Source organism: Pavona decussata, unplaced genomic scaffold (genome assembly GCF_977016875.1).
Source record: "Pavona decussata unplaced genomic scaffold, jaPavDecu1.1 SCAFFOLD_133, whole genome shotgun sequence".
NCBI lineage: Eukaryota > Metazoa > Cnidaria > Anthozoa > Scleractinia > Agariciidae > Pavona > Pavona decussata.
In genome coordinates, this window is record NW_028145546.1 from 1781937 (window position 1) to 1807164 (window position 25228).

The 25228-nt window shown below is 39.1% G+C and overlaps 1 protein-coding gene across 8 annotated transcripts in view; it reads left to right on the forward strand.

The window, feature by feature from the left end:
• Window positions 1-18370, forward strand: part of LOC146468146 (follistatin-A-like) — a 30479-nt gene extending 12109 nt beyond the window's left edge. For 5 of the 8 annotated variants that reach the window (XM_085124724.1, XM_085124725.1, XM_085124721.1 and 2 more), the window contains exons 2-8: window positions 1202-1261; window positions 2311-2423; window positions 11922-12128; window positions 12833-13063; window positions 13401-13622; window positions 14894-15172; window positions 15779-18370. In XM_085124724.1, coding sequence (XP_084980850.1) covers window positions 2363-2423; window positions 11922-12128; window positions 12833-13063; window positions 13401-13622; window positions 14894-15172; window positions 15779-16029 — 1251 coding nt within the window. In that variant the 5' untranslated portion in view covers window positions 1202-1261; window positions 2311-2362 and the 3' untranslated portion in view covers window positions 16030-18370. Of the gene's footprint in view, window positions 1-1201; window positions 1262-2310; window positions 2424-7714; window positions 7876-11921; window positions 12129-12832; window positions 13064-13400; window positions 13623-14893; window positions 15173-15778 lie in introns of those variants that run through there. The other 3 variants (XM_085124726.1, XM_085124727.1, XM_085124720.1) reach the window with 2 other exon arrangements.
• Window positions 18371-25228: the final 6858 nt, after the last annotated feature.

A 25228-nucleotide genomic window follows, 5' to 3' on the forward strand; every position in this document is an offset into this window, starting at 1 on the left:
ACGTAGACCTGCCTAGATTTTATGTCGAGATCGATGCATAACACTTATACCTCTTGGACAAACACCTTTGAGCTATTAATATCACAAATTTAAAACCCGTTGATGTAAAAAGACCTTTTTCAGATTCAGTGAACGTTTCTCATCTTCTGGCTTTAGCTGAGAAGCTAGTTTTTCGCGAACACATGTTCTAGGGTCGTTAGAATCTGTCGTCATTACAATATTTCTTTGTTGCCCTTTCGACAAGTGGTTCCCCACAACACTGCATATTGTTTGCATTGTACCGTACTCTTCTTTTCGCATATTGCCTGAACCTTTGCCTCATGGTGTTGTGTCAACCTTGACAAAATGCATTGTTTCCAATCTTCCTTTTAATTTCTGTAGACTGGTGTGGGGTCTTTAGCGAAGCTAACAGTAATAAAGTTAAATGGGTCGTATATAAATATAACCTAGCTGTGGATGAAATCTTCAGTACAATTGGACCATTGAAAAATAAACTCTCGGTTGAGCAGTACTTTTCTGTCTCAGTTGTGTTCAGTTAAGTTTACTGAACAGGCTTATATTTGTATTTGTTTTGTATTGGTTGCGATATGGTTTGCATTTTCAAGTGCTTTTTCGAACAGAGTCCAGCTTATCTTCGTAGATTTTGAATGTAAACTGGCAATTACCCTCCTGTGCTAGAGAAAGGCAGGTGTTATTAATCTAAGTAAGTAAGTAAAGTGGAATACAGTAACTTCATAGGCCAATTGAAAGTTAGATTTGTATAATTGAAAGGTAAAAAGTAATTTGCCGACAGTAATGAAATCATATCCATTTGCTTATGCCTCTCGCCTCTGGCACTGAGGGCTGTATTCAATCTACGGAAATGCCTTTGTTAGACAAGATGATTCACCGCGAGCGAGAAGCAGTCAATACTCTATCTAAATCTAAATGGAACAAATGTGCTGAAATGTCATCGCAGATTAGTTTGATACACAGATGTGCCAAGCACTGTGTGAGACGGCGACGGAGTGTTGTGATATGAGCGTACCTGAAAGTATTATACTATATTCGCGTTTTTGCTGTGATCCGAAACAGGTCACTGTTTTCCCCTCAACTTGAGGTAATTATTGGCCGGAAATTAAAAACTAAATTTAGTTAGAGATATCACTTGAAATGTGAGTGAAGTTCATTTGAGTAGATTTTTTGTGTGTGTGCGTTTCAGGCATTGATTTCCACGACAAGTGACCAAACAGACGTTGCAACGCAAGTAAATACTTTAAAGGTAATATCTTTCACGGGCGTTAATTGCTCTTACTATTCAGAACTGTGATCTGATTGAATAGTTTAGTGAGTTGATTAATGACGTTATATGGTTGAGAAGATTACAAAACTAAGAGAGTACTGGCAGTCATAAAACGACTGAAAGAAAAGTTAAAATTGCTTTCTAAGTTTTGTCCACGCAGTTGGACATCTTAGATGTAGGTGGACAAGAATAGCTATTTAAAAAGTTGAAGAAAACAACAACATAGTACAGTCTATCCAGTATGTCTGATACATGATACGTGGAATCACGAAAAATTTGCACAATGCGTGGGTATAGAGAAAATTTATTTCACCTTATCAATACACTTCAGTCGCGAGGGCAGAGGGACGTACTGCTTAGCTGTACGAGTGAGACCCATTTAGGGGCGGTGCACATCTTGTATGCAAATCCTCTTAAACTGTAGATCATTGTATTCCAAAACCGCACGCTCAATATCCCGGATTCTCCATTCTTAATATCCCGTATGCTCAATATCCCAGATTCAGTCTGTTCTTATTATCCCGTATACCTGTAATCATTCCTAAATGTTCCGTGCCCCTAGAACATTTTGCCCAATATCTAACAGGCCTTCATGAATGACTATCCTAAATGGTTTCATCTACCAACTCTAACTTTAAGGTGTACATAACGAATAAATAGTATGACATGAAAACGCTGCCCCGGAAACAGCTTTCATTTGAATATTCTTGATCACACTTCAGTTTCTCGTTCTCAGACTTAGCAGTCAGACGTTGTACAGCGTAATAAACCGCACCACAGGAAAGTAATGCCCAGTAGCTTTTATTTGAATGGTGGCACTTAATATAGGATTTTATTCACAGGCTCAAAAATTAGAGTCACTTTGTACAACAATTAGCACCACTCCACAGTACCTTTCAGATTTTAGTATTTCGTCCACATGACCCGGGCATAATAACCAGCACCACAGAAAAATACTCCTCAACAACTTCGATATCACAAAGAGAACCGCCCGGTCAAAGTTTGACTGTTGTTGATTTTTACTGCAGAAAGACGTAACAAGGCAGCAACTGAGAAGAATATTAGAATCGGATCTTTAAGATGATCAATCCAGTTGCATTTGTATTGACGTTCGCCATCGTAATTTGGTGCTCCACAGAAGGTTAGTTTAAAACGTTACATATCTATCGTAACAGAATAGAATCATGATAAAGGAAAGAGAGAAAATTGGGGCGGAAGGTCACAGATGAACACAGACGAACAAGGACAGATTTTTGGACGGCAGGAAATCTGAACTGCATACCTTGAGTTCAGTTGTCGATGATCATCGTCGTAAAATCAAGAGATATTAAAGATTATAATACATTCCTATTTAAAGTTTGTTTCCCCGCTTAAAAGGTGCCTTGACTTTAAGCCTTTTCCGTCGTTCAAACTTCGGACAAAACTAAATGTTTGTACAAATGAAGCTAGCCGGCGACAAAATGTCTAAACATTGACCTTACTTTCTCTGATTAAAATTATGGCAACATGGAGCATCAATCAATTAATAGCACGGCTGTTCAAAAAAACATAATATTTTTCAGCATATCCTAACCTCAGTCAAACTGGAAACAGTTGTACTATGATTCAGCTGAATGCGTCATTTGCGTGTGGTGAATATATGTAGCAGTGTTCTTTTAATGTAGAAGAAGATAATTTTGGCTGGACAAAACTACTCATTTACTTGCGTTATAAGTAGATTTTAAGAAACTCTTAGGGGTCCTTAGGGGACTGCTACAGGATGCTTCAACCTGAAATCCGCCGTAAATCCGGAAATCGTGTATCTTGGGAAAAAGAACTTTGCGATCGCCTGAAAAGTGTGCCAAAGAAATGTCCGAAACCTCCAAAATGTCCGAATAATTTCGAAGTTAACTAAGCAAAGAAAGGATTATAAGGTTATGTTATCACCCTGTAAATCAATTTGATTAACCACTTCCCCAACGGCACGTGTTTCAGCATTACGAAATTAGAGCGCTGCTAATTCGATAGATAGTTGTTCCCGGAAAATCACCTCACCTGTGTTCTTCGATTGGGGAAGGTTTAAGCCTGTACGCATTCTGTAACTCTTGTTCTTGAGAATTAACTTCTGTGGATTTCTTCTGGTTAAAACATTGGGATCTTTGATCCCCTCCCTCCATACTATGTTTGAAACGTTTTGCACCATTGGTAATTTTTTTTTCCTTGTTTACCCTTAATAGACTTACATGAAAGGGGGTTTGGCTGGGCTAACTAATACACGCTTGAATAAAAGCCGAAGTGAAAAGTTTTCTCCAGCTGGTTGTTATCTCAGTTTAGTTCAATCTTCCTTGTCTCCTGTGCGTTATAAAGACACAATTCTTCGTGTACACCTGTCATCAATTCGGGATTAACTCCAGAGTGGCGCAGCGCGTGTAGCTTGTGGGGGCTTTGACGGTTTCAATTGCATCCGCTACTTGATCTAACGTATGGCAGACGTGACGCGATAACAGCTACTCCAGTGCAGTGCGGCGGAATCCATTTAAGCCTCATTTGTAATGTGCAGAATAAACCACATTCCGTGACTGTGTGATGCCGCAAGAAACTGGAAACTTTTAAATTCGGAAATACATCAACCGATTACAGACACCGTTGGAAAGACACCAAACCAGACATAGCGTATTTATCATAACACAAGAAAACCCAGTAAGGATAACAGTCAAGTGGTTCTGCACCAAACGTGCAGATAGGTCATGCAATACGCCTTTTGACCCTCTTTCCAGAAAACTTACAGATGTTCTAATGAAATCATAAACTTGGGTCAGTTCCGTTTGAAGTCAGACAAACGCGAAATCTTTCTATCGCCCCTTTATCATAGTTCTCTTCCTTGATTTCCACACGCGTATCGTGTTTGTGGTTTATTTTTTTTTTTTTTCACTTATCCCAAGAGCGGTCTCTTTCTTATCCTCGTTAGTTTAAACATTGATCTCTTGTCTCCTGATAATCTCTTGTCAATTTAATTGTCTTAATTCTAATTTTGTAGTGATCCGTGAATTGCTTGCGGGTGTCCACGTCCGGTTTTTAAAACACCCAAAGAGTTTTTGGAGCCCGCAACTATTTTTCAAATCCGTTTTCTACCAATTAATGGTAGTTTTCCGTGCAGACTTGCCCACTGTGTTTCTTAATCTTATCAAATTTCAGTTAAAGTTTTATCTTTCAGCATTAAAAAAAACTGAATTTCTAGTAATGAAAATTGTCCGTGCAATATGTTTTTTTGGTTGCCTTAAAAATGATTTGGGCCCGGTTTGGAGAAGCGTACGCGATTTGAAGTTTGTGGGTATTACCAAGCATTTTTGACACGACCCGGTCATTGTATCAAAGCGCAAATAGGTGTAAATTTATAGTCCTAAATTTGCTACATATTTGCTCCAGTTGCAAAGTTAAGTATTTTTTCGTCCAGTGACACGACCCCGTCATTGCATCAAAGCGTAAATTTCTGGCAATTTTAGAGCCCTAAATTTGCTACAGATTTGCTCTAGTTACAAAGTCGAGTAAATCCGTTTTCTCGCCCAGTGTCATGATAAACATGACGTACTCTTGTGATGAGTTCATCTGATTTTGTTGTTGTTAGTAAAACATGGGCATAGCGGTATTAAAATGTTCAAGTACTTTCTCTTGCCTATCTCTTGTAATCTAACGCCCGGCTAGAAAACGGTAGGCAATATTCGCTAATCAGCCATAAGTACTGTACTTTGTACTCGAGGGTCGTTCTCCGCATAGCTAATTTGTAACTGACCGGGACCGGGGGCGGATTACTGCTAACATGCCACACTACACGGTTCGCGAGGTTGTCACTGGTATAAAAACAGAGGCAAAGACAAAGATTAATCGCAGCAGTCGATCACAACCACAATCGTTCTCTTCGTCAGGTAGAATGGAATGGATACAGTCGGACCTCTATTAAGTGGCCACCCTCCATTAAGCGGCCACTTTCCAAAGTCCCGAATTACTATTTTGTCAGTAAAGTGCTGTATTCGATACCTCTATTCAACGGCCAACCTCTATTAAGCGGCCAGTTTTCAAAGTCCCCAGGGTGGCCGCTTAATAGAGGTCCGACTGTATGTTAAGGCTTTTGAAGATTCGAAGGTTGCTGCCTTCAGATTGAAAATTAATTTCTAAGTCTTCACCATCACTTTTTTCGCCTGGGGAATAGGGTGGGTTGGGGAATGAATAGGGCTCCTCCCATTTACCCTTAACAACCCCTCCCCCACCCGCTCTTCTTTATTTAATCACCGCGCGGCTCCTTCTACTTAGATTGCTGTTCGATTTCGTTGGAAATAGACCCATACCATACAGCACTCAAAAATATTAATTCACTATGGGCCATTGCCTTGCTTTTCAAAAAGAAAAAAAATTATCGAGCCACACGTTTGTATCCTTCATTTCTTTTACCGTTAGTTGGCACATACTCGGATTTAGCAGTTCCTTCGGTCGCATAAATACTTGGTGACCTCTTCGGGAACTTTCTGCCGCCCGTAAGAACTACGGGGGGGCCGATGTGTAGGTTATTTTAAAATTCGCAGTATGACATGGGGCGCCTCGGTAAGGCGGCGCTTCTCTCTGTTAATTTTTTTTTCTGTCGCGTTTTCATTCATAAGTTGTTTTTCCGTTAACCTGGAGCAAGGTTCTCCATTTATGCAGGCGACAGGCGATTTTCACTACTTGTAAACAACACCTTAGCTGGAACTTTGACTTAAACCACTAAAAGATATGTGAAAGATCTGAAGAATTTGGGCTGATTTTCCACCTATTCTCAATTTTTCTACTCCAATTCTATCTGAAGACGAAAACCCTACTGGAGCGGCTGACCTTTGCTATTCAAAAACGTTATTGGAATTTTTTTTTCTGTCGCGTTTTCATTCATAAGTTGTTTTTCCGTTAACCTGGAGCAAGGTTCTCCATTTATGCAGGCGACAGGCGATTTTCACTACTTGTAAACAACACCTTAGCTGGAACTTTGACTTAAACCACTAAAAGATATGTGAAAGATCTGAAGAATTTGGGCTGATTTTCCACCTATTCTCAATTTTTCTACTCCAATTCTATCTGAAGACGAAAACCCTACTGGAGCGGCTGACCTTTGCTATTCAAAAACGTTATTGGAATTTTTTTTTCTGTCGCGTTTTCATTCATAAGTTGTTTTTCCGTTAACCTGGAGCAAGGTTCTCCATTTATGCAGGCGACAGGCGATTTTCACTACTTGTAAACAACACCTTAGCTGGAACTTTGACTTAAACCACTAAAAGATATGTGAAAGATCTGAAGAATTTGGGCTGATTTTCCACCTATTCTCAATTTTTCTACTCCAATTCTATCTGAAGACGAAAACCCTACTGGAGCGGCTGACCTTTGCTATTCAAAAACGTTATTGGAATTTTAATTATCTCATCGGTGCAATAATTTCTGAACAACACTATTCTCAGAGAGAAAGTTCCCTCAATATTACGAAGGTGTTTTGCGACGACAGCCCCGCACCTATGTGAACCGCTAATGATCTATACAAGGTACTAGCCTCCCACATTTTTCTTCTCTTATTTTGGCACATTTTCGTAATTTTGGTTTATTTTTGTTAAGGATTATTCAGCGTGGTTTTGATCTTGTTAATCGGGTGTAATACTCAATTTCAAGCGCTTGAAACGGGTCAGCGACGGAAGCCGGGATACATGTTATCCGCAAACTGAGCCGAGCGTTCCAGGAAGGCGGCTATTAGCGTTTTAGCTTGCTGTAAAGGAAACCACATTATGATCAAATGCACCTTGTCTGGTGACCTTTGCTGCCAAGTTTTTATTTTGCGTGCTGGTTTCTTCCATATGCTGTGTTCCTTATTTCTGTTTTTCCGCATTTAGGTCAGGCAAAGATCCTGTTTTTAGTAATGAGAACACTACAAGAAAACTATCTTGTTGTTGATTGATAACTTGCCTTAATCTACTGCGGAAATTTAGTGCCATTTTATAGCTTGGGTGTGATCTGTCTATTGACCCCATGTGTGGAATAAAACATGCTGAAGAAGGAGAGAAGCGAAAACAACCGTTTGTCTTCGAAAGAAAGGCTTTTGTACCTTTCCACAGATGTTTGGACGCGGTAGCAAAATATCTCCGAGCTTCATACCAATTTCACACTTGCGTGTCATGAATTGCTTAGCTATGTAAATGGTCTGTGTACAGTTTGGGTGACGCCGGCACACGAACCTTATCACGTGATAGGTGTTAAGCTTTGTCTGCACCTATCGTACAAACTGTAAACGCGAAAATCTGCGCTTAAATTCATGCTGAGATGAATTGACGTGACCCTCTCTTGCTGCGCACAGCCCTACTAGAATCGGAAGTAGCTGTCATTTCACCGTCACTTGTGTCTGCCTGTCAGCTCAATGCCAGTGTTATAAAGGCGGGGGTATATAAACTCGCAATCCCGGTAATCCATTCAATGCTTCAGTGTACGTCAGACGTGAAATCTACTCAAGCGATTTTGGGCTTTGACTGAAGGGCCAAAAATGCACTTGAAATGTACTCGACTGTTGAAGGGAGTGCTGTTGGCTGTGATATCTGTTCACATAGCAAATGGTACGTGCACGTGTAACTAGTCTTTGCAATTTGTTTTATGAATCAAGCGGTGTGCGTCAACAACCACGTCCGAACGTGTTTTACTTTTCCACGTTAGTCTCTTTGTACAGATCTTTCGCATGACGACTTTGCGCGTTTCCAATTCTCGTTTAGTTCTCGTTGACACTTTTAGTTCCCCTAGAAATGGCTGCTTTTGTTTATTATCCGGTTTAGTGAAGGTTTTTAGAAAAAAGAAAACGTAAAGTAAACTCAAGCATTCCGCACCATATTAAGAAAATCCTCGCCTCTCTTGGGTTCCTTTTCCTCTGCTGCAGAGGTACGTTCTCTGAATTTTCAGACTGAATATAAACCACGCTGATAGTTCAAAGAGTCTCCTGCGTGCGCGCACACAGGGAAAAGAAAAACGTCTGGCACGTTTTTTTTTTGTCACGAGAAGACCATATACGCCAGTTTTAAAGTGGGTTGTCCTATATTTAACTTCGCTGTAGTTGTGTTTCAAATTTCCTTGAGAATTACAACTTAATTCGGGCATTTAGTCAGTACAAATTAGGTAAAATGTTGTAGCGTTTAATGAAGAAGGGCTTGATATGTAACCTTCTTGGTGCGTATAAACTCATTTCACATGTGCGCACTTTTCAGCGTCTTTCAGTAATCAATGTAAAAACATGCCGGTACATTTTTTTTCACTAGCAATCTGCGAAAGCGTTTTCGAGCAATCCCATTTTTCTAGATACTAATGAAGCAGCAGAACGTACTGCCATGGCTTTGTTGGCTGATAAAATCGTGTTTTCTGTTTTTTGACGGTGATCAATGTGTCTATTCCCTTTGTGCGTGCTATAAACCAGAGCTGTCGCTTTTTAAGCTTTAGAAGATGTTGATTTTTGGGCCTTTTTAGAGGCAAATGTGATACAGTTTGCGTCTCGTCTCCTCAGCACATTAGTTTTATTACAAAACTATTTTTGGCCCCCAGGTTTGAATTGTTTTTTAAATTACCAGACATAGCAAGAGATAGACGATATGGGCCGGGGGAATGTGTAATTACAAATTGAGCCTCCAAGCACGGCCCGGGGGTACTCCTCGAAATCCCTCATGGGAAATCCTGACCCAACACGCTATATATCTTTTGTCACCAGTCAGCAATTTCAGACCAATGTGGTTCACAAACCATACTCTTAGGCACGGCATAGCCCGGAATAGGCCGCACCCAGCGTCTTTTTATTTTTTCATATTTGTTTGTTTAGCTCCCGGCTTAGAATCAAGCAAAGTATTTCCAAAACAATCGATAAGAGCATGTAAACATTTAAAGAAACAGATTGACCTTGGCTTGGCTTGAGATCAGAAGGAGAGTGCTTGCTTTCTTCCGTGGAAATTTAAACGGTGACAATTTTACCTGTAGTTTTGAAAGGGGCGCATGAAGCGAACCGCAGGATGGCGTTTTATATTTCATCATTTAAAACAAGGGTGTCCTGTAGAGGCATTAAAAAGAAGTCAGGTTATCGATAAAAATCGCAGAGCACGCAAGCAGTGTTTCGAGGAGCAAACAATAGAGTTTGTTTCGGTCATTGTGAACTTTACCCAGCGCTGGACTGGCGCGCGGACTGGATACTAATCTGCGTCGTTGGTCGGTTTTATCTCGCTGCCAAGTAACCCGCGATCCAAGAGAAAGAAACATTGTTACACAATCAGTCCCTGAATATATAGTGGACACTCTTTCAACCGTACACCAAAACGTTTAGCCTAACCCTCAAAAGGTGGCAACAGGCTCGAAGTGGTTTGGGCTGGAGTGGTCCACTACACGTCAAAAGAAGCAGCCTATTTCATTTTCGAATCTTTCTTTCTATACCTTCTGAGGCCGGAAATTTTAACTTGTTTAAGTTTGACAACTGTTCGGCTATAGACGTTTTTTAAAGGAGAACACCTCCCTGTCTTTGTTTTTTATATTGCCAACCAATTGTCAATTGTCCTTGAAAACAAATCAAATAAAACAATGTTTTATGTCCTCGACCTTAGATTAGATTAGATTCACCGGTTTTACGATTCATCGTTTCTGTCTACTCGACCTTTGCGTCCACAACGTTTGTTTTCCATAACTACTGGTACGTAGATAAAAGGGAATATGCGTTTGTGGGATCTTTGATCTTAACTATTAGGAGCCCAACTCAACGAAAACATATATGAATGCAAAATATTTAAATGGCGTTTGATGTGTTCTCAGATCGTTTGGTGGCCTTTTTTAAAATGGCGAATTCGTGTAATCTAACACGGTGCCATCTGCTTGGTGAAAATTGAAGTCGCAGATAGTTTTCGGAAGTAGAATTCTTATTCTCCAAGTGGCCTTCCGAGAATGTTAACTGTCCTAATTTAGCACCTTAAATGGTATTTTTGTCGCTCCAAAAACAGAAGGAATTATTTTTGCAGTGCTGCGAAATGTGTTTGGATGACCTTTTGCCAAAAGAAAATTCCAGGTTTCCATCATAATTTTATTTCCCAGTAAGTTCTGAGGTCGCTAAGGCCTTTCGAATAGATAATTCACCAAAACCAACGATTGATTGCTCCTGAAAGAACTGGACAAAGGCGATTAAAAAAATCATATATAGTTAACCAGTTTAAAGCAATACCGAATATAACATTCGAAAAACAAATCAAGGAATGGTTAGATCAAAGAAATACTCAGACACGCCGTTGACGGTGACCTTGAAACATTGAGGCTAATTTTTCTCAAGCCGCACAAGTTTGGAATCGTAGGTGGTAAGTGTATTCAGTTTTGAAGTGGTTTTGAATTTCTCGACGCCGATCAACGTTGTTGTGAACTTGTGGTTGTGTTTCACTAACACAAAAAAATCTATTTTTGGATAGATGCCTAGCTGGTTGTTTTCCTTTTTTTTTTTTTTTTTTTTTTTTTAAGTCCATCGAATAGCCAGATTGGCCGTAAGCTGTTCGCCAACTAATCCAAAGATTTTTTTACTTTCTGCGGGAATGCCATTCCCGCATAAAGTAAAAAAATCTGTAGTTAATTTACAAGTGGGAAAGCTCCTGTTTTTTTTCCCACAGTTAGCTTATTTCAGCATGTAAACAAACCGGAAATAATCTTTCATGGCACACAGCTTGTTATTTTGGTGTAGGATAAAGCTTAGTGGTGGAAACTATCAAGTTATGTTTTGTCTATCAATGCTTGTTGACAACGGAGAAGATTAACGAGTCTTACAAGAAAGACTCTGGGTAAGATGCCACAGCGTCTAAAATCGTCGTTTTTCCGTTCGCTTGTAAATCTCGCTGCTGGAACCTCGTTCGCAAAGAAATTTCTTAGCAATGACGTCTTAAACACTTTTCTGCAATATTCGTTGCTGCGAAGAAAACAAAACTAAAACTTGTAAAATGCATATTGTAATCCAATTGATATAAAGAGTATTAGGGGAATGGTTGATTAGGTTGTCGCGCGACAAGTTTCAAGAAAATGTTGGCCGTATTACTTGGCCTTGGTTGCATCGTTTTCTATCTTTTGTCTAATGAAGCACAAAATAGGGTAAACTTAGCAAATGGGATTAGTAATTCCAAGGATCCGTCAAAATTTTCTTCCTCATAAAATACTCGATGTTTAAGCTTAGGTTGCCGCGTTTGATTGGCCCTATTCCGAAATGAGAATACATACAATGGCGACGTAAGAGGTTTTTGGAGTTGCTAAAGTACAAAATAGCTCTTAAATCCTCGTGTATCAGTGAAATTTTGCAGAAATGTCTTCCCAAATTTACTTTAAAAGAGAAATCTAACAGCTATTCCGCTTATTCTTATTCCGGAATACGGTCAATCGAACGCAACTTGATTTCGTTGGTCGCAATAGAACAGAATGAGATGCCGGTCTCATACTAAAGGCTGTACATATGAAAAGGATAAGGGTTCGTGGTTATGAAAATACCCCCAAAAAATGCTTTACTAAACCAGTAAAATTAACCCTCAGATCTTACTCCGCAAGTTATCTCGATTGTCCCTCTTCAGTGATACGAGTTATTACGCTGTAATATTAACATCACTGGTTGATTTGTTTCTAGGAAGGCGGGTGTGCTTTAAGGAGCAGTCTGATAACGGCAAATGTTTATCCCCAATCAGAGAAAGCCTTATTGAGAGACCTTCCCAGTTCATTTCCGGGGATTGCTGTTTGTTTTCAAACGCAATGTACTACGCCGACACTAACACTTCGGAAGCCCAAATACGATTTTTTGGAGTTCAATGCTCGCTGTGCACGAAAAATCAAACTGGTAAGCTTTAACGACGACATAGGCTCATACCCTTACTCTAACCAATCATAGTAACCATTTTGTAGTCCAACCTGTAACTCAGATGCAAAGTTTAACTTCCATGCACTCCCCTGCACTTGCGACCGTTTGCATGTTTTCCTTGCGTTGCAATTTCTATTTTGCACCCATTGCTTGTTTGCCTGCCCCTGAACCGATTGCCTTTTATGCACTTGCATCGGTTGCATGTTTTCCCGCGCTTGCACTGGATGCGTGTTTTCTTATGCCTGCACCAATTGCATGTTTCCTTGTGCTTGCACCAGTTGTATGTTCAACCGCACTAGGTACTTGTTTTCCCTTACTCGGTACAAGTTAGTTTTTTCCCCTGCTTTAAACCGGTTTCATTGTATTCAGCGCTAGCTGTTTGTATCAGCGCATGTTCTCATGAAGCTTGGTCCAGCGCTTTGTGCCGGTCGCATGTTTTCCCGCGCTTGGTACCCGTTACATGTTTTCCCGCGCTTGATACCAGCTGCACGTTTTTCTGCGTCTGTTTTCCCGGGTTCTCCATGAGTTTCTTAGTTTAGGACGCTAATAAGATTCAAAAGGAGTGGTTTGGCCCAGTGGCTTTTGGTTTCCGAACTGAAGGATGTGTTGGGTGTCTGAATCAAACACTCTCGAAGAAATCGCTTAAACCGAAGTTAATATTATTGCTTTCTTTGTTTTTTAAGCTTATAGCATGAACCCGTGCGAGGGGAAAGTTTGCCCCAGGGGAAAGGTGTGCAGGGACAAGGGCAATGGTAGGACCAAATGCGTCTGTCATGGTTGCCATGGCGATCGAGCGTACCAACCAGTGTGTGGCACAAATGGCGAGACATACGACAATGAATGTGCTCTCAAGAGGAAGGCATGTCGGGAAGGCAGGCCAAACGTTGAAGTGGCGTATGAAGGAAGATGTCGAAGTAAGTGAGCAATCGATGCATTTGTGTTGGAACTTTGGGGTGGGATAGCTTTTTTCTACTGCTTGTTGAACGTCAGTTTGTTCCCTAGCCCTTCAAAGTGTGAACGTGGTTTCTTCAGCTCGTCATTTAGGTGATTTGGGTACATAACTTTTCCCGTGTTTTGTACCAATTGTGCACTCAATTTAATGCCATTTCTGGTTGGCTAACAAGTACTCTGTTATGGTTACCAGAACTGACGCACTTAGCGAATAGGAAACGTCTCCTTACCCAACCTTATGATCATGTAAGGAAAAGCTTCTCGTAAGCATTCCAACTCATATTGTGTGCTTTCTTCCAGCCGGGTGCGCTGACGTGGTTTGTCGTAGAAACCGCACGTGTATGATTGATCAATACCAGAAGGCATACTGTGTGGCGTGTGTGGACTGTTCTAAATATGCGAGGAAAGGTGGCCCTGTGTGTGGAGCAGACGGTTTACAGTATGACAGCAGCTGTCACCTCAGAATGGAAACATGCAGACAGGGGAAAACCATTGGCGAGGCGTATAATGGCAAATGTATTGGTAAGTAGAAAGTCACTTGGTCACTTGGTGAGACCGTAACCAGTGTTGTCACGCAACACTTGTCACCCGTCGGTAGCCTTTGTTGGCGTCGTAACGCAACGCTTCCCGGTATTGACGGTCCAAAACCCGCCTCAACTGAGTTGGTTGAGGCTTCGTCTACAATGATACGGTTTTCTAAGCGCCCCGGTCCGTTTTCCGAGACCCATCGAAAAGCTTCGCGCCCACAGTAGCGTTTTCCTCTGTCCACAGTAAAACGCTCGAATACGCTGAAACCGCTACGACGCCTACGAGAGATGCTACAACAGCCATCAGCGCATACGACAAATAGACGCGCTCACGCCTGAGGTTGTGAAATTTCCTGCGTCAGCGTTTTCAAAACGCTCCATTTTTGCTGTCCATACCGATATATACGATACGGCTCTGTTTTCAAACGTGTTCCCTCTGAAAAGCGTTTTCGAATGTGCGTGCCAGTTTTCCCATGCTTTTCTTGTAAAAGTTCTGGGGGGAAGTTATTAAAATATCAAGAAAATTCACGTAGGGTAATCATATCCTTAATTCTCATGACCTCAAGGCTTGAAAAAGCATTGATATTACAAAGAGAAAGTTGATGTTGATCACCATTAGGGCTTATGGGGTTAATGAAGCTTCAATAGTATCTGTAAAAGAAAAAGCTTTCACTCTTGTCAGTATTCTAGATTAAAGGGGAAGTATCACGGGAATCTGGTGTTGTATGAAAAGCTTCAAAATGTTTTTATTTAATCAACAGAAATCTAAAAGTATTGCTCAAATTTGTTGTAAATTATCACCCCAGTGTACTAAGACTATCCATGAGTGTCTCTGGCCACAGATGGACTGGGTTAGAATGGACTGCAACTTGAAAAACGTTAGGGAAACTGTTTTCAAGTTCTCGCGTTTTCGTTCCCAAAATGCACTAGAGCAGGTCATGACTCGTTCTTTTTAAGAATTCAGTTGATGTCTTTTTCTTGATGTTCTAGAATTATTTTGTAACTAAGAGAAGGCGTTGTCGCACCATTTTCACGATAAAAAGGTCAAAATCCCAGTTCCCCTTTAACACTGGACAAAGCTTTGGGAACGTAAACCCAGAGCCGCGGCGCCAGGGATCAGACCTAATCGCACTCTTCATATATATGGTCACACTTTACCGACCTTTCTTTGCGTGGATTAGGCACGTGAAACGTTCAAGCAATGAAAAACTTTCTGAATCCAATCTTAATGTTTGAGACTGATAGTATTGATTCTTTTTCCATTAGCAAATGCAACATGCGACATTATCACATGCGACATGACGAGTGACTCTTTCTTCGACCCCTCGGTGAGGCTGATTAAAAAGAAATGTGTGCAGGATGACGCTGGGAGACCGCGCTGTGTCACGTGCTCATGTGAAGGATCGGACGCGTTAAGTAAGAATTCTTGGTCCACGATAGTCTGTGGCAGCGACAACAAGACTTACGTGGACTACTGCAGTTTAAAAACTCAAATGTGTACGACAAAGAGGTTTATTGATGTCAGACACCCCGGTCCTTGCAAAGGTACATAAAAAATTAAAATTCTTAGAGCCTGTCGAAGAGATAATGCAGCTTCTCTTTGGTTGATTTGGTTATTTTTAGCGACCATTCTTTAGCTTAATTTTTACTCTTCTTATATGAATCATTGCAGCATTGTAACTTTTAGATTTACTATTGTCTTGACGTATAACCTTGTAAATTAATTATTATTGTCACTGAAAAGCCCTTTTCTGGGAGTTTCGTTAAAGTACTATACGTTTCGGCGCACACGAACGACTCAAAAATGCCACCATCACCAGCATCCTCTTCAGTTTTCTCGTCACTTCGCTTCCAAAACTTTGCCCCCTCGAGAACAATCTGCCGCCAGCTACACATTCCATCGTGAAGCTCACTGCCTAAACATTTTCATTAGAAAGCGCGACTTCCACACCATACCTTCCATGTTGCTTTGAGCTTCCTCAACCTTGACGTTCTGTAAGCAGACCACATCTCACAGACCACGTACTTGTATTTCTATTGTATGTTATTGAAAAGGCTTCCTTCAGTTGCCCACAAGTATACACAGGTGATATTTTGTGCTGTTTTCCTTAAAAGAGCATAATCGCCTAATACGAACTTTTGATTTTTCAGGTGACGTCCTCCTAGTGCCACAAGACGAACAAACGCCATCTCAGGGTGGCTCCAAGCCCTGCGACCAAGAAGACGTGACCATGTACTACGTCACGATGAAACAGTTTGTGGGTATTTTGAAGAACGATTTTGGGATCGAAGTGACACCACCACCAAAACATAAAAGGCGTAAGTTTAGGGATAAAATCGTGTTAGTAAAGACATTGATAAAATCCCTGTCAAAGAAGTGGATTAAGATAAGCCAACAGTAAAGACGGATTTTATTGTGAACATGAGGTTTGGAAAATTCTACCTGCTTTGTCCAGATGAAGTGCAACTTTGTGTTCAAGTGAATGTAACTGGCTTTTTGCCAATATATAGTAAATACTAATTTTTGATGTAAGCTGTTCTGAATTGAAACGATATGTGGATACCGCTGGATACGGTACCGACTGCTCAGTACTGATCGGTATTGATAGTCAGTTCTTGTGTGGCCTTTTCAGAGAAAGCAAGCAGCTCAGTTTACCAGGTGTAAGCAGAGGTTTCTACGTCAGTCCTGTTTAAAAGCTCAATTTCTGCCTCCTCCTCCGGGGGAGTGTGGGGGAGGGGACGGGGGGGGGGGGGGGGAGGAGCGCGGACACATTTACGAACAGCAGTGCCCGTCGTCGAGCAACCTCTGCTTTCAGGTTGGCTAAGTTTTAATGTGACGTATCTTAAAGACTGAAGGTTTGCTGCCACTCACTAGAACGTATAGTTTATAGCTTGTTACAGCGCGTATTCTGCTATATATAGTTAAAGGGAAACTGTCATGATCGGCGCGTGCGCGAGTTTTAATCCAAATTTTTATTCCGCATTTAATTGCACATTTTCAGTTTCATAATGACGTTTATACCAAACACACTGAAATGAAAATGAAATTTCGGAATCATTGTGTAAAGAGGATTTCCGTCGAGTAAGTTTAGATCTTTATTTTTCATTCAGAAAAGTTGACCCCTGAAGATACCAAAAAGGGAAAAAAACAAGAACAGTTTGTTTTTTTCGCTAGCCCAGGCTTTGTGCCACAAATTTTGTCCAAATTGTGCGATCGTTAGACAAGAAACTTTACTCCACATATCTCTCTACGAAGTTGCGTAAATGGGTAGTCAATTCTATCCTAGGGGTGGGGGGATGGGGAAAATAGTCATATAGACATCAAGTGAAACTGAATCTTGACGTTAGAGCAAACCATCATTTGTTTTCAACACTGTTGCTTTCAGCCTCTCAGTTCGCGCTCATTTCAAGTATTTTCCAGGAAAATAAATTTTACAATAACTGTCAAAATTCTCGCGCACTGATTGGCTCTAAGCTGTTGTCTATAAGATACTAGACAATAAAAATGACGTCAGATGTAACGCGCGCGCTTTCTAAACGGAGAATAAAACCAATTCCGCTCGTATTTTTCCATGTTATTGTAAAAAAAAACAAATCGACGGCAGTTTTCTATGGTCTATACTCTCATAGCCCATAGAAAACTGCCGTCGATTTGTTAAATACATTAAACCACCTTTACAAGCTGCCAACTCTCGGTTAGAGTAGATATAGTTCTGAACATAGGTAATTAAAGGCTATGGTTATGAAACCTGACAAACTTCTTCGTTGTATGTTTTTGTCATGCCTTTTTGGCCTTGACCTTGCACAAATAACAATAGAATTTGGAATGCGTTGGAGCAATTGACCAATCCAAACGTTTTTGTTAAGATATTCAACTGTGGTGTGAACGTTAAAACAAAGTATTGTGCAGGGTCGCGGCCCTTCCAACATAAATTGCGGCACCATTGTTTTCATGGCAAGGTTTCCTAACCAGTCCCTTAATTAATTATGTTCTGAGCTTAATATGTAAACAGCGAGTTTGGCGAGTATAATTTTATTCAGTTTATTTGCATACCGCATGACACTGTGAGCCATTGTTTAATAAGCTTATATGATATTCTGCAATTTTTGATCATGCGCCTTGTTTACTCAAGCGATTTTTTTGCGATTTTAGAAGCCACTTTTGCGGAGATTTTTAAGGACGACTTCAAATTCTCTGTATCAAGTATTAGCAACTGAATTTCGTGTGATTGTGATGATCGAAGAGCATGTACTTTACCCTGCGATAAAAGTCGCCTGGTCGCAGGGGGGTGGGAGGAGTGGGTGATTTTGGTTATGACCCAAGAACTTGTCAACCCCACCCTCCTCGGAGGCTCATATTTTTCTCACCGTATGCGCTATGTCACTTATAAGAATCTCCCAAATCACTGCTAATCGCTGTGAAATCGCACAGGAGATTTGAAATGAATCGCTCTTGAATTTGCCTCCAAAATCACATCAAAAATAGCTTGTGTAAAAAGGCCCTGAAGCGTTGTGTAATTAATTGTGTTTCGCACATTTTTTAAAGATGTAAATTTATAATACTTTTGTAAACATAACGCGTTATTTTACTCAAGTTTATCTGCTTTGTATGCAGTAAAGTATTTCACTATATCAAATAAATATGACAGACTTTTACAATGTGATTTATCTTTATACTATGCTATTTGTATTAAATATATTAAAATTATTAAAAAAAAAAAAAAGGATCGTTGGATATTGCAATTCCAGAGGTTTTGATTGTGTTAGCGGCTAATAAATCGCCTTCTGGTTTTACTTACACAATGTAATCAGCGAGATGTAGCAATATTTCTTGGTTGTTTTTATTTTAAACAGTTATTGCACTAGTGCCTGTTGGATATGTTATGATTATAGTCAACTTGGTGATACGCCACTTGTTGGCTATCGGTATCTATCATCTATTATCCAACGCGCGCTCGTGGAATAATTGTTTGATATAGAATTTTTAGGTTTCCTCTGACTGCCTTGCCCTCAGCTGATCACCAACATTACCACAGCCCACCTGAAAATCACCGACAGTTTAACGGCAGATAGTTGGTCCACAAAAATGGCTAACGGCGTGCGCATTTTTGGTAAACCAGACCTGCCAACTCCCAAACATGCAAATCCGAAGATTTTGAAAACAAAAAAAGCCTATATACCTTTATAAAAAAAATAACTTTGTTGGGCAGACATAACAGATAATAAAAAAAATTAAAATCATTACTTAATCAGCCAATTAAGAACAAATCCGCTAAAAAATGTTTAGAAAAGCACACTATCACTATTACCGTGCTCAATTTTAATGATTCATTATCCCTGTTATATTCGTTTTCATTTTATATATTTTTTTCCTTTTGCCATTTTTTTTATTTTCCTATTCTACTTAATTTTAACTAAATAATTAGTTTCTTGGCCTATTATAAGGGGCACAGTATTAGTTTTACTAGAGGTGCCCCTCTCCTCCCCTCCCAAATAGGAATTGTATTCAAGTTAATAGACCGTATTCTCGGTGTTGAACTGGAACTAGCTTGCACACGAGGCTTATGCGGGGAAATCTTTTCACATGCAAATAGTTTCTAATATATTCCCCCGCAAGAGCCTCCATTGCAAGCTCGATCCAGTTCAATACCGAGAATACGAATATGGTCTAGTGTAATCTATTTGATATTTGTAACTAATACTTGTATTAGTATTAGGAGTGGAGAAACCAGTTTAAATGAAATGAAGTGAAATCAGACCACTGCACTGATTAAAAACCGTTCAAAATTACACCCGTGAGCGGGGAACCAATATTTCCGCAATGAATATATCCTGGTTTGAGGGACCTTCAGAAATGGTTGCCATTTTGATACGCCGGCGTTTAGAACGACAAAGGCGATAGCATATTAATTCATAAGCATATCAATTAAGGCGCGCATTCTTGTCAAAATTCGCACTGGTGCCGTTTTTAGCAGTTGTTGATTGGTTCCGTGATCTAATGCATATTCATTACATCTTCTACATTTCGCATCTTGCCGACAAGTGAAGACGTGTGAGGACGAACTCTGCTCTTGAAAATGTACCGAAATGGAATTAAGAAGGCTTCAAATACATATGGTGAGTATATATTTTCATAGGACTTCAGCCCACAGACCCACAATCTTTCGAACTCTTGGTAAGCGAGCAGCACCTGGAATTATTTTGGCCTACTAGCTTGAACAGATTCAGTTCAACGTATTTTCCGAAGTACAATAATATCAGAATTCGCGAATTTTCAATTCCAGTCGCTATCACACAAAATCCTATCCTGAGAAAGAGAGGGAAAATAAAGAAAAGGCTGCGAGGAAGTTGGTTTTGTTCGCCGTTCAATGTTCAAGCCATTTTGGATCAACTTGTTCGAAACACTGAGCACGCGCTTTGACGTGGCACCTTTCGTCCTTTCACGGGCTTTGTTGCGATGACAATATTTCGTATTAAAGTTTCTCTGACCTGCTGAAAGCTTGAAAATATACTCCAGAAATACTTCTTTGAGCTAATTTAAAGGCTTCAATGAAAATTTAGTTGTCAAATTCAATTTATCTCTTGTGAGGCAAGCCAAGTAATCTCGACAGCTAGGAAGGAAAGGATCCCTTTACTGACCTTGGAATAAATGGGTGTACTTTGCATTTTCTGAAAAAAATAGCTCATGAGTTTTTTTTATTATTTCTTTCTTAAAGGTGAAGTCATCAAAGGAAAGAACAATGCCCAAGAAGACGAAAAGAATCACAGAGCAATGAATGGACTGCAGGAAACGGGATTAAAGATAAGCTAAGAAAATTGATTTATTTTGCTAAAAAATACCTCTGGTGGACGATGATCATATGTGACAAAACTGAAGGAAGTTTTTGGGAAATGACACTTAAAATGTTGTTTTTATATTGACCACGAACGGGGAGGTTCTAGGCCCCTGAAGCAAATTGACGTCATATACTCGTGTAGTTAAACGAAAAATTCTTCAGCTCGCAAAGTTAACCGATTCTTTCTTGTTGTTGAACCATTGAAAGTGCAGGTTGCGTTTCTTGTTTTTGTCCAAATATACCAGCAATCGTCCATTAAGAGATATTTTTTTATTGACAACACTTAACGTCAACTTTGAGCGATCTCGTACATTCACAAAATGTTTTCGTTTGATCAGCTGAATTTACAGTTCTTCGTAAATTTCTATAGTTGATAGATAGAACTTAAAATTTCGATGAATCTTTTCATCTTATTTATCTTGGCTGATTTTAAAGTCGACAACGAAACTCCTATAAGTAAGACAGCGATCGCTCAAAGTTGGGTTATTTATCAGATAGTTACATTGCAAGGTTAAACTGCCAGATGCCATCGTTACGGAAACGAAAATGTTACCGTTATATCGAATGTAACAAGATAAGACTTTTCAAAACTGAGGTAAGCAAAGACATACTAAATCGCGTTCAAAACGCTGACTGTTAATGATCAAAAAAAGATTTATTATTGGGTGAGGGTTGGGTGTAAGGCGGCACCTCTTCACCTTAAATCAGAGGGGTCCAAATCTGGAGTTTTATATGAAGGCTAGTTGTTCAAAATGTGAAGCATTCCACTCAAAATTCATCAAAGAGAATTAAGAACTAGAAAAACGACAAGAAGTGGAAAAACTTGAAAGTGACACTGACAAAATGCTAGCACATGATCTATTTAAACAACAAAAACAAAAAATTTGGCTACTAAATTCCACTACGGTGAAAAACGATTCCTAGGCATCTCTTGCTGATTAAATATTTCGTGTCATAAACGTTTTGTGGAATTAAGGAAACATTGATTAGGGGTGCGGTTGAGGTATGGGTGACCCAGTTTAAACAGGGTTTTCAAGCCTGTTAGGGGAAGAAGGCAACGAATGCATCAGCGTTGAAAATCTTTCTTCTGTTTAGGATGTTTTCTAATCGTGGCTCTCGAAATGAGCTATGGATCTTAAAAGACCATTGGACATTGCACCTGGCAGTTGAACCTTGTAAGTTTTTGTAGTTGTCAAGGGAAGGTAAGGCTCCAAAGGGAATCCTTATTCCAAAGATAAGGACAAAATTGTAGTACCAAATTGTCGCAGAAAAGCAAATGCGCACGATCATTTCTTCCTATATTTCTTATTGTACAAAATTGCCTAATGAGCAATTAATTAAAGCGATTTAACGAAATCATTTATAATCATTCTAAGCAAAAACTTTCGGGGAAAGGTGACAATAAATTAAAGGCTTCCTTAATACCTTACGTTCTCTTGACATATTATAACAGATAGTAAACTAGTGTCTGGTCGAGCTAATGTTTGCATAAGCGCTTTAAAACGTCTTCGGCATTCGAGTTAGGCGGAAAAAAAGAGTTTAAGACCGCAAAAGACTGTCGATTCAAAAGTGCTATATTTCCTCGAAAAATATTCAGGCAATTGGAAATCAGTTAGGGAGCATCTAGTCATTCCATGCTTTGAAAATGGGATTTATACCGTTCACGATTTTGTTCTTTTAGCTCGTATGATTTGAAAGAAATGCTAGTGGCAAAATTAAATTGGAACAAAGTTGACTTTTACACCAGTGGAAACAAGATTATGCATTTATTTGTATTTATTTCCACGAATCGTGTATTTTAAGCTTTTGAAAGGTGCCGTATCTTACGGCCAGCCTATTGAAATAGAATATTTGAAACTTGACTTTGTAGTCTCTGGCGCGAAATTTTCAGATTTTGTTTCAAAAGTTCGAAAAACGAAAAATAATCCGATCAACGGGAAGTTTTTACTGCTGTAGGTGGCAAGCACTAATTTCCATTACTTTCAAGCACTTGCACTTGCTTAATAACCGCAAGTAAATTTCCGTAAAGGTTTGTTTTCGTTCATTTGGATGTTCACTGCTTCTATTTGTGTAAAATTTCAAATATTAAAGTGTTAAAATGTTATTTGAAGGGGAAAGTGGAGTCCTACTCCAGAAATGTTTTTCAAAGCTATCAAATTGAGTTCATACCAGCTATTTCCTGGTACCGTAGTGAAATTTGTCTTCTTTTAACTGAAATGTTTTTTTGTGAATTCCTACATAAGTCGTTCGTTGGAATATAGGTCGAAATAGCAAGGAATGCGTATAAAGTTGTTTAAAAATTGTTCTGTTCTGGAATTCGCACTTTGAAGTACTGGAAATGAGAAACAAAATGAGAAATCATATGGGTGAAAATAAACACAGCAAAAAATTGAACCGGTTTTCGGTCGTAAGAAAAGAACTTCTTCATGTTCGAAAAAAAACAGATTTTAGTTATGTTTTTGTGGTCCATTACCTCGAAAATCGAGAAAATAAACTTAAAAAATTATAGATAACAACCATTCTAACTTACAGAAAAAGAAATTTGTAAACTTTTTTTGCGCTCAAGCGTTGGCTCTCTGTCTAGTTTTTACGTTCGAATTGTTTGCATTATCTCAACCAGACATTAGTTTCAGTAATTTACTTGATATTTTAAGACCTTATTTAACTGTATCAGTGTTGCATTGGACAAGGGGAACGAGTGAAAGCTCAAACTATTAATTTTCAATAACAATTGGCAACGAAACGAAAGGCACAAGACAAAACGAAATTGTGACAAGTGGAAACAAAAACCAAAGAATCACTAAAGACATTGGTGTTCAAATTGGACGAAATTTGGCTAAAACTAAAGAGTGAATAGAATTCTTTTGATTGATAGTTGAAAAGAAATTTCTAAAACGAGATTGATTCACCAAACTTGTAAGCAAGGAATCTACTTTCTCGATCAGTGAAAATTAAATAACCATAACTACAGATTGTTTTCCAAGGAACTAGTCTTCGCAATGTTTTTTAATATTTTGGCTAAAAGGGTAAGAACAAGAGAAGGAGTTAATTTAGCGAATACGAATGAAAATTGTCTTCATCGATCACAAGAGTACATCTGTGAAAAGAAACGAAATGTAGAGTGAAAAAGCTTTCGAACATCACTTAGGACGAATTGTCTTGATACTCGCAAACCAGAATAGTTTTCAAATTTGGGTGTGGGTTGTACGTGTATCATTTTCTAGATGCTTTCACCACTAATGTCTTGTCCTGTGTAACACTGTATATGGACGTGGAGTTTAGTACTCTGCCGGTTAAACAAGGTCACAAAAAAGCGACATTGCAAGTTAGACAATTTTGCAACAGTTTGAAGGAAAAGACCTCGAAGTATCAATTCAAAGTTAAAACTTTCCTGAAACAATCAGTATTTCGCGACAATCCAAAACGCTTCTTCTTCTGTTGCAAAATTTTGTCTTGGAATTGCCATGTCGCTTCTTAATTTCTAAAGTTATCGCCTTCACTCGGCAAACTGAGGTTTCCAATCTCGTGTTGTCAAATATGATTTTGCGTGTTAAAACGTTGCAAAAACAAACAAACAAACAAACAAACAGTTTTTCAGCAAGTTTGAGAGCCGCTTTTGCAATGCGATGTTCTTTCACGCCAACTTGTATTTGACAACACAAGTTGCAAACTTTATTTAGCCTTGTGAAGATGACTTTAGATTGCATGTTAAAGCAGAAATCACCTCGGAAATGAAACACAACTTAAACGAACGTTTGGTGGAAAATTTTAAACCTTCGCTTTAAAAATTAGCCAGAAACTGAACAAACATTGGCAATTGCTTTAAGTTTCTATCCGAGGTGGTTTATATTTATCTGGCGGGCAAAATTTGTAGGGTTACTCTTTGAGTTTTCTTGTGAACGAGAAATGTTCAAAGAGTACCCCGTAATTTTTTTGGCCAAATTTGTTGCCAGGGAAAACGCTGTGCAAATTTTTCCAAATTTTCCCGCCAAAAGACTTAGTATAAATAGGAAAAAAATTTGTACACACATTTTGACTAATTAATTGATTCTTACTTAATTAATTAACTAAAAGTATTGTATATAATAAAACGGAAAATAAAGGACACAATGAAATTGAAACAACTGCTTGAGTGTGACTTTTATTGTTGAGATCAATAAGTTCTTTAATTACTGAACAAATATAAAATTGGCTATGAAAAATGAAAAAAAAAACGGCGCATGCGTATTTTTGGCGCCCGTATTTTTTTCTAAGTCTTTTGGCGGGAAAATTAGACCAAATTGGACAGCCGTTACCCTAACAACGAAAGAGATTAAAAAGTTTACAAGGCTGAGCAAAAATTTATTAATTTTGAACATCCGTTGGTTGATCAAATTTGATTAAAAAATCAACAATTGCGGTATCTTGAACTTTGCTGAAAATTTCCATGTCTAGAAAAACTAAGTTTGCCGAAAGCGTCTTGCAATTGATTCATAGAAAAACTGTTAGTTTTCTGAACTTCGCAAATGCAAAATCAACACGAAGACGCACTGTAAACAAGACCTTTCCATAAAAATCCTAGTTTCGTTTATTTGTTGTTGTAACGTGCGCATCAAATAAATTGGCATGTGTTTTAGTCGAAATCTTCATCTTGAAATCTATGGTTTTAACCGAGATTGCACTTGAAAATGTTTTCGGGTCCGCTAAAAAATAAGCAAAATGCATATTGACTACAGTCACCGAAGAGTACAACGTTTCACGATTTTTCCATCAAACCCGGCTGAAA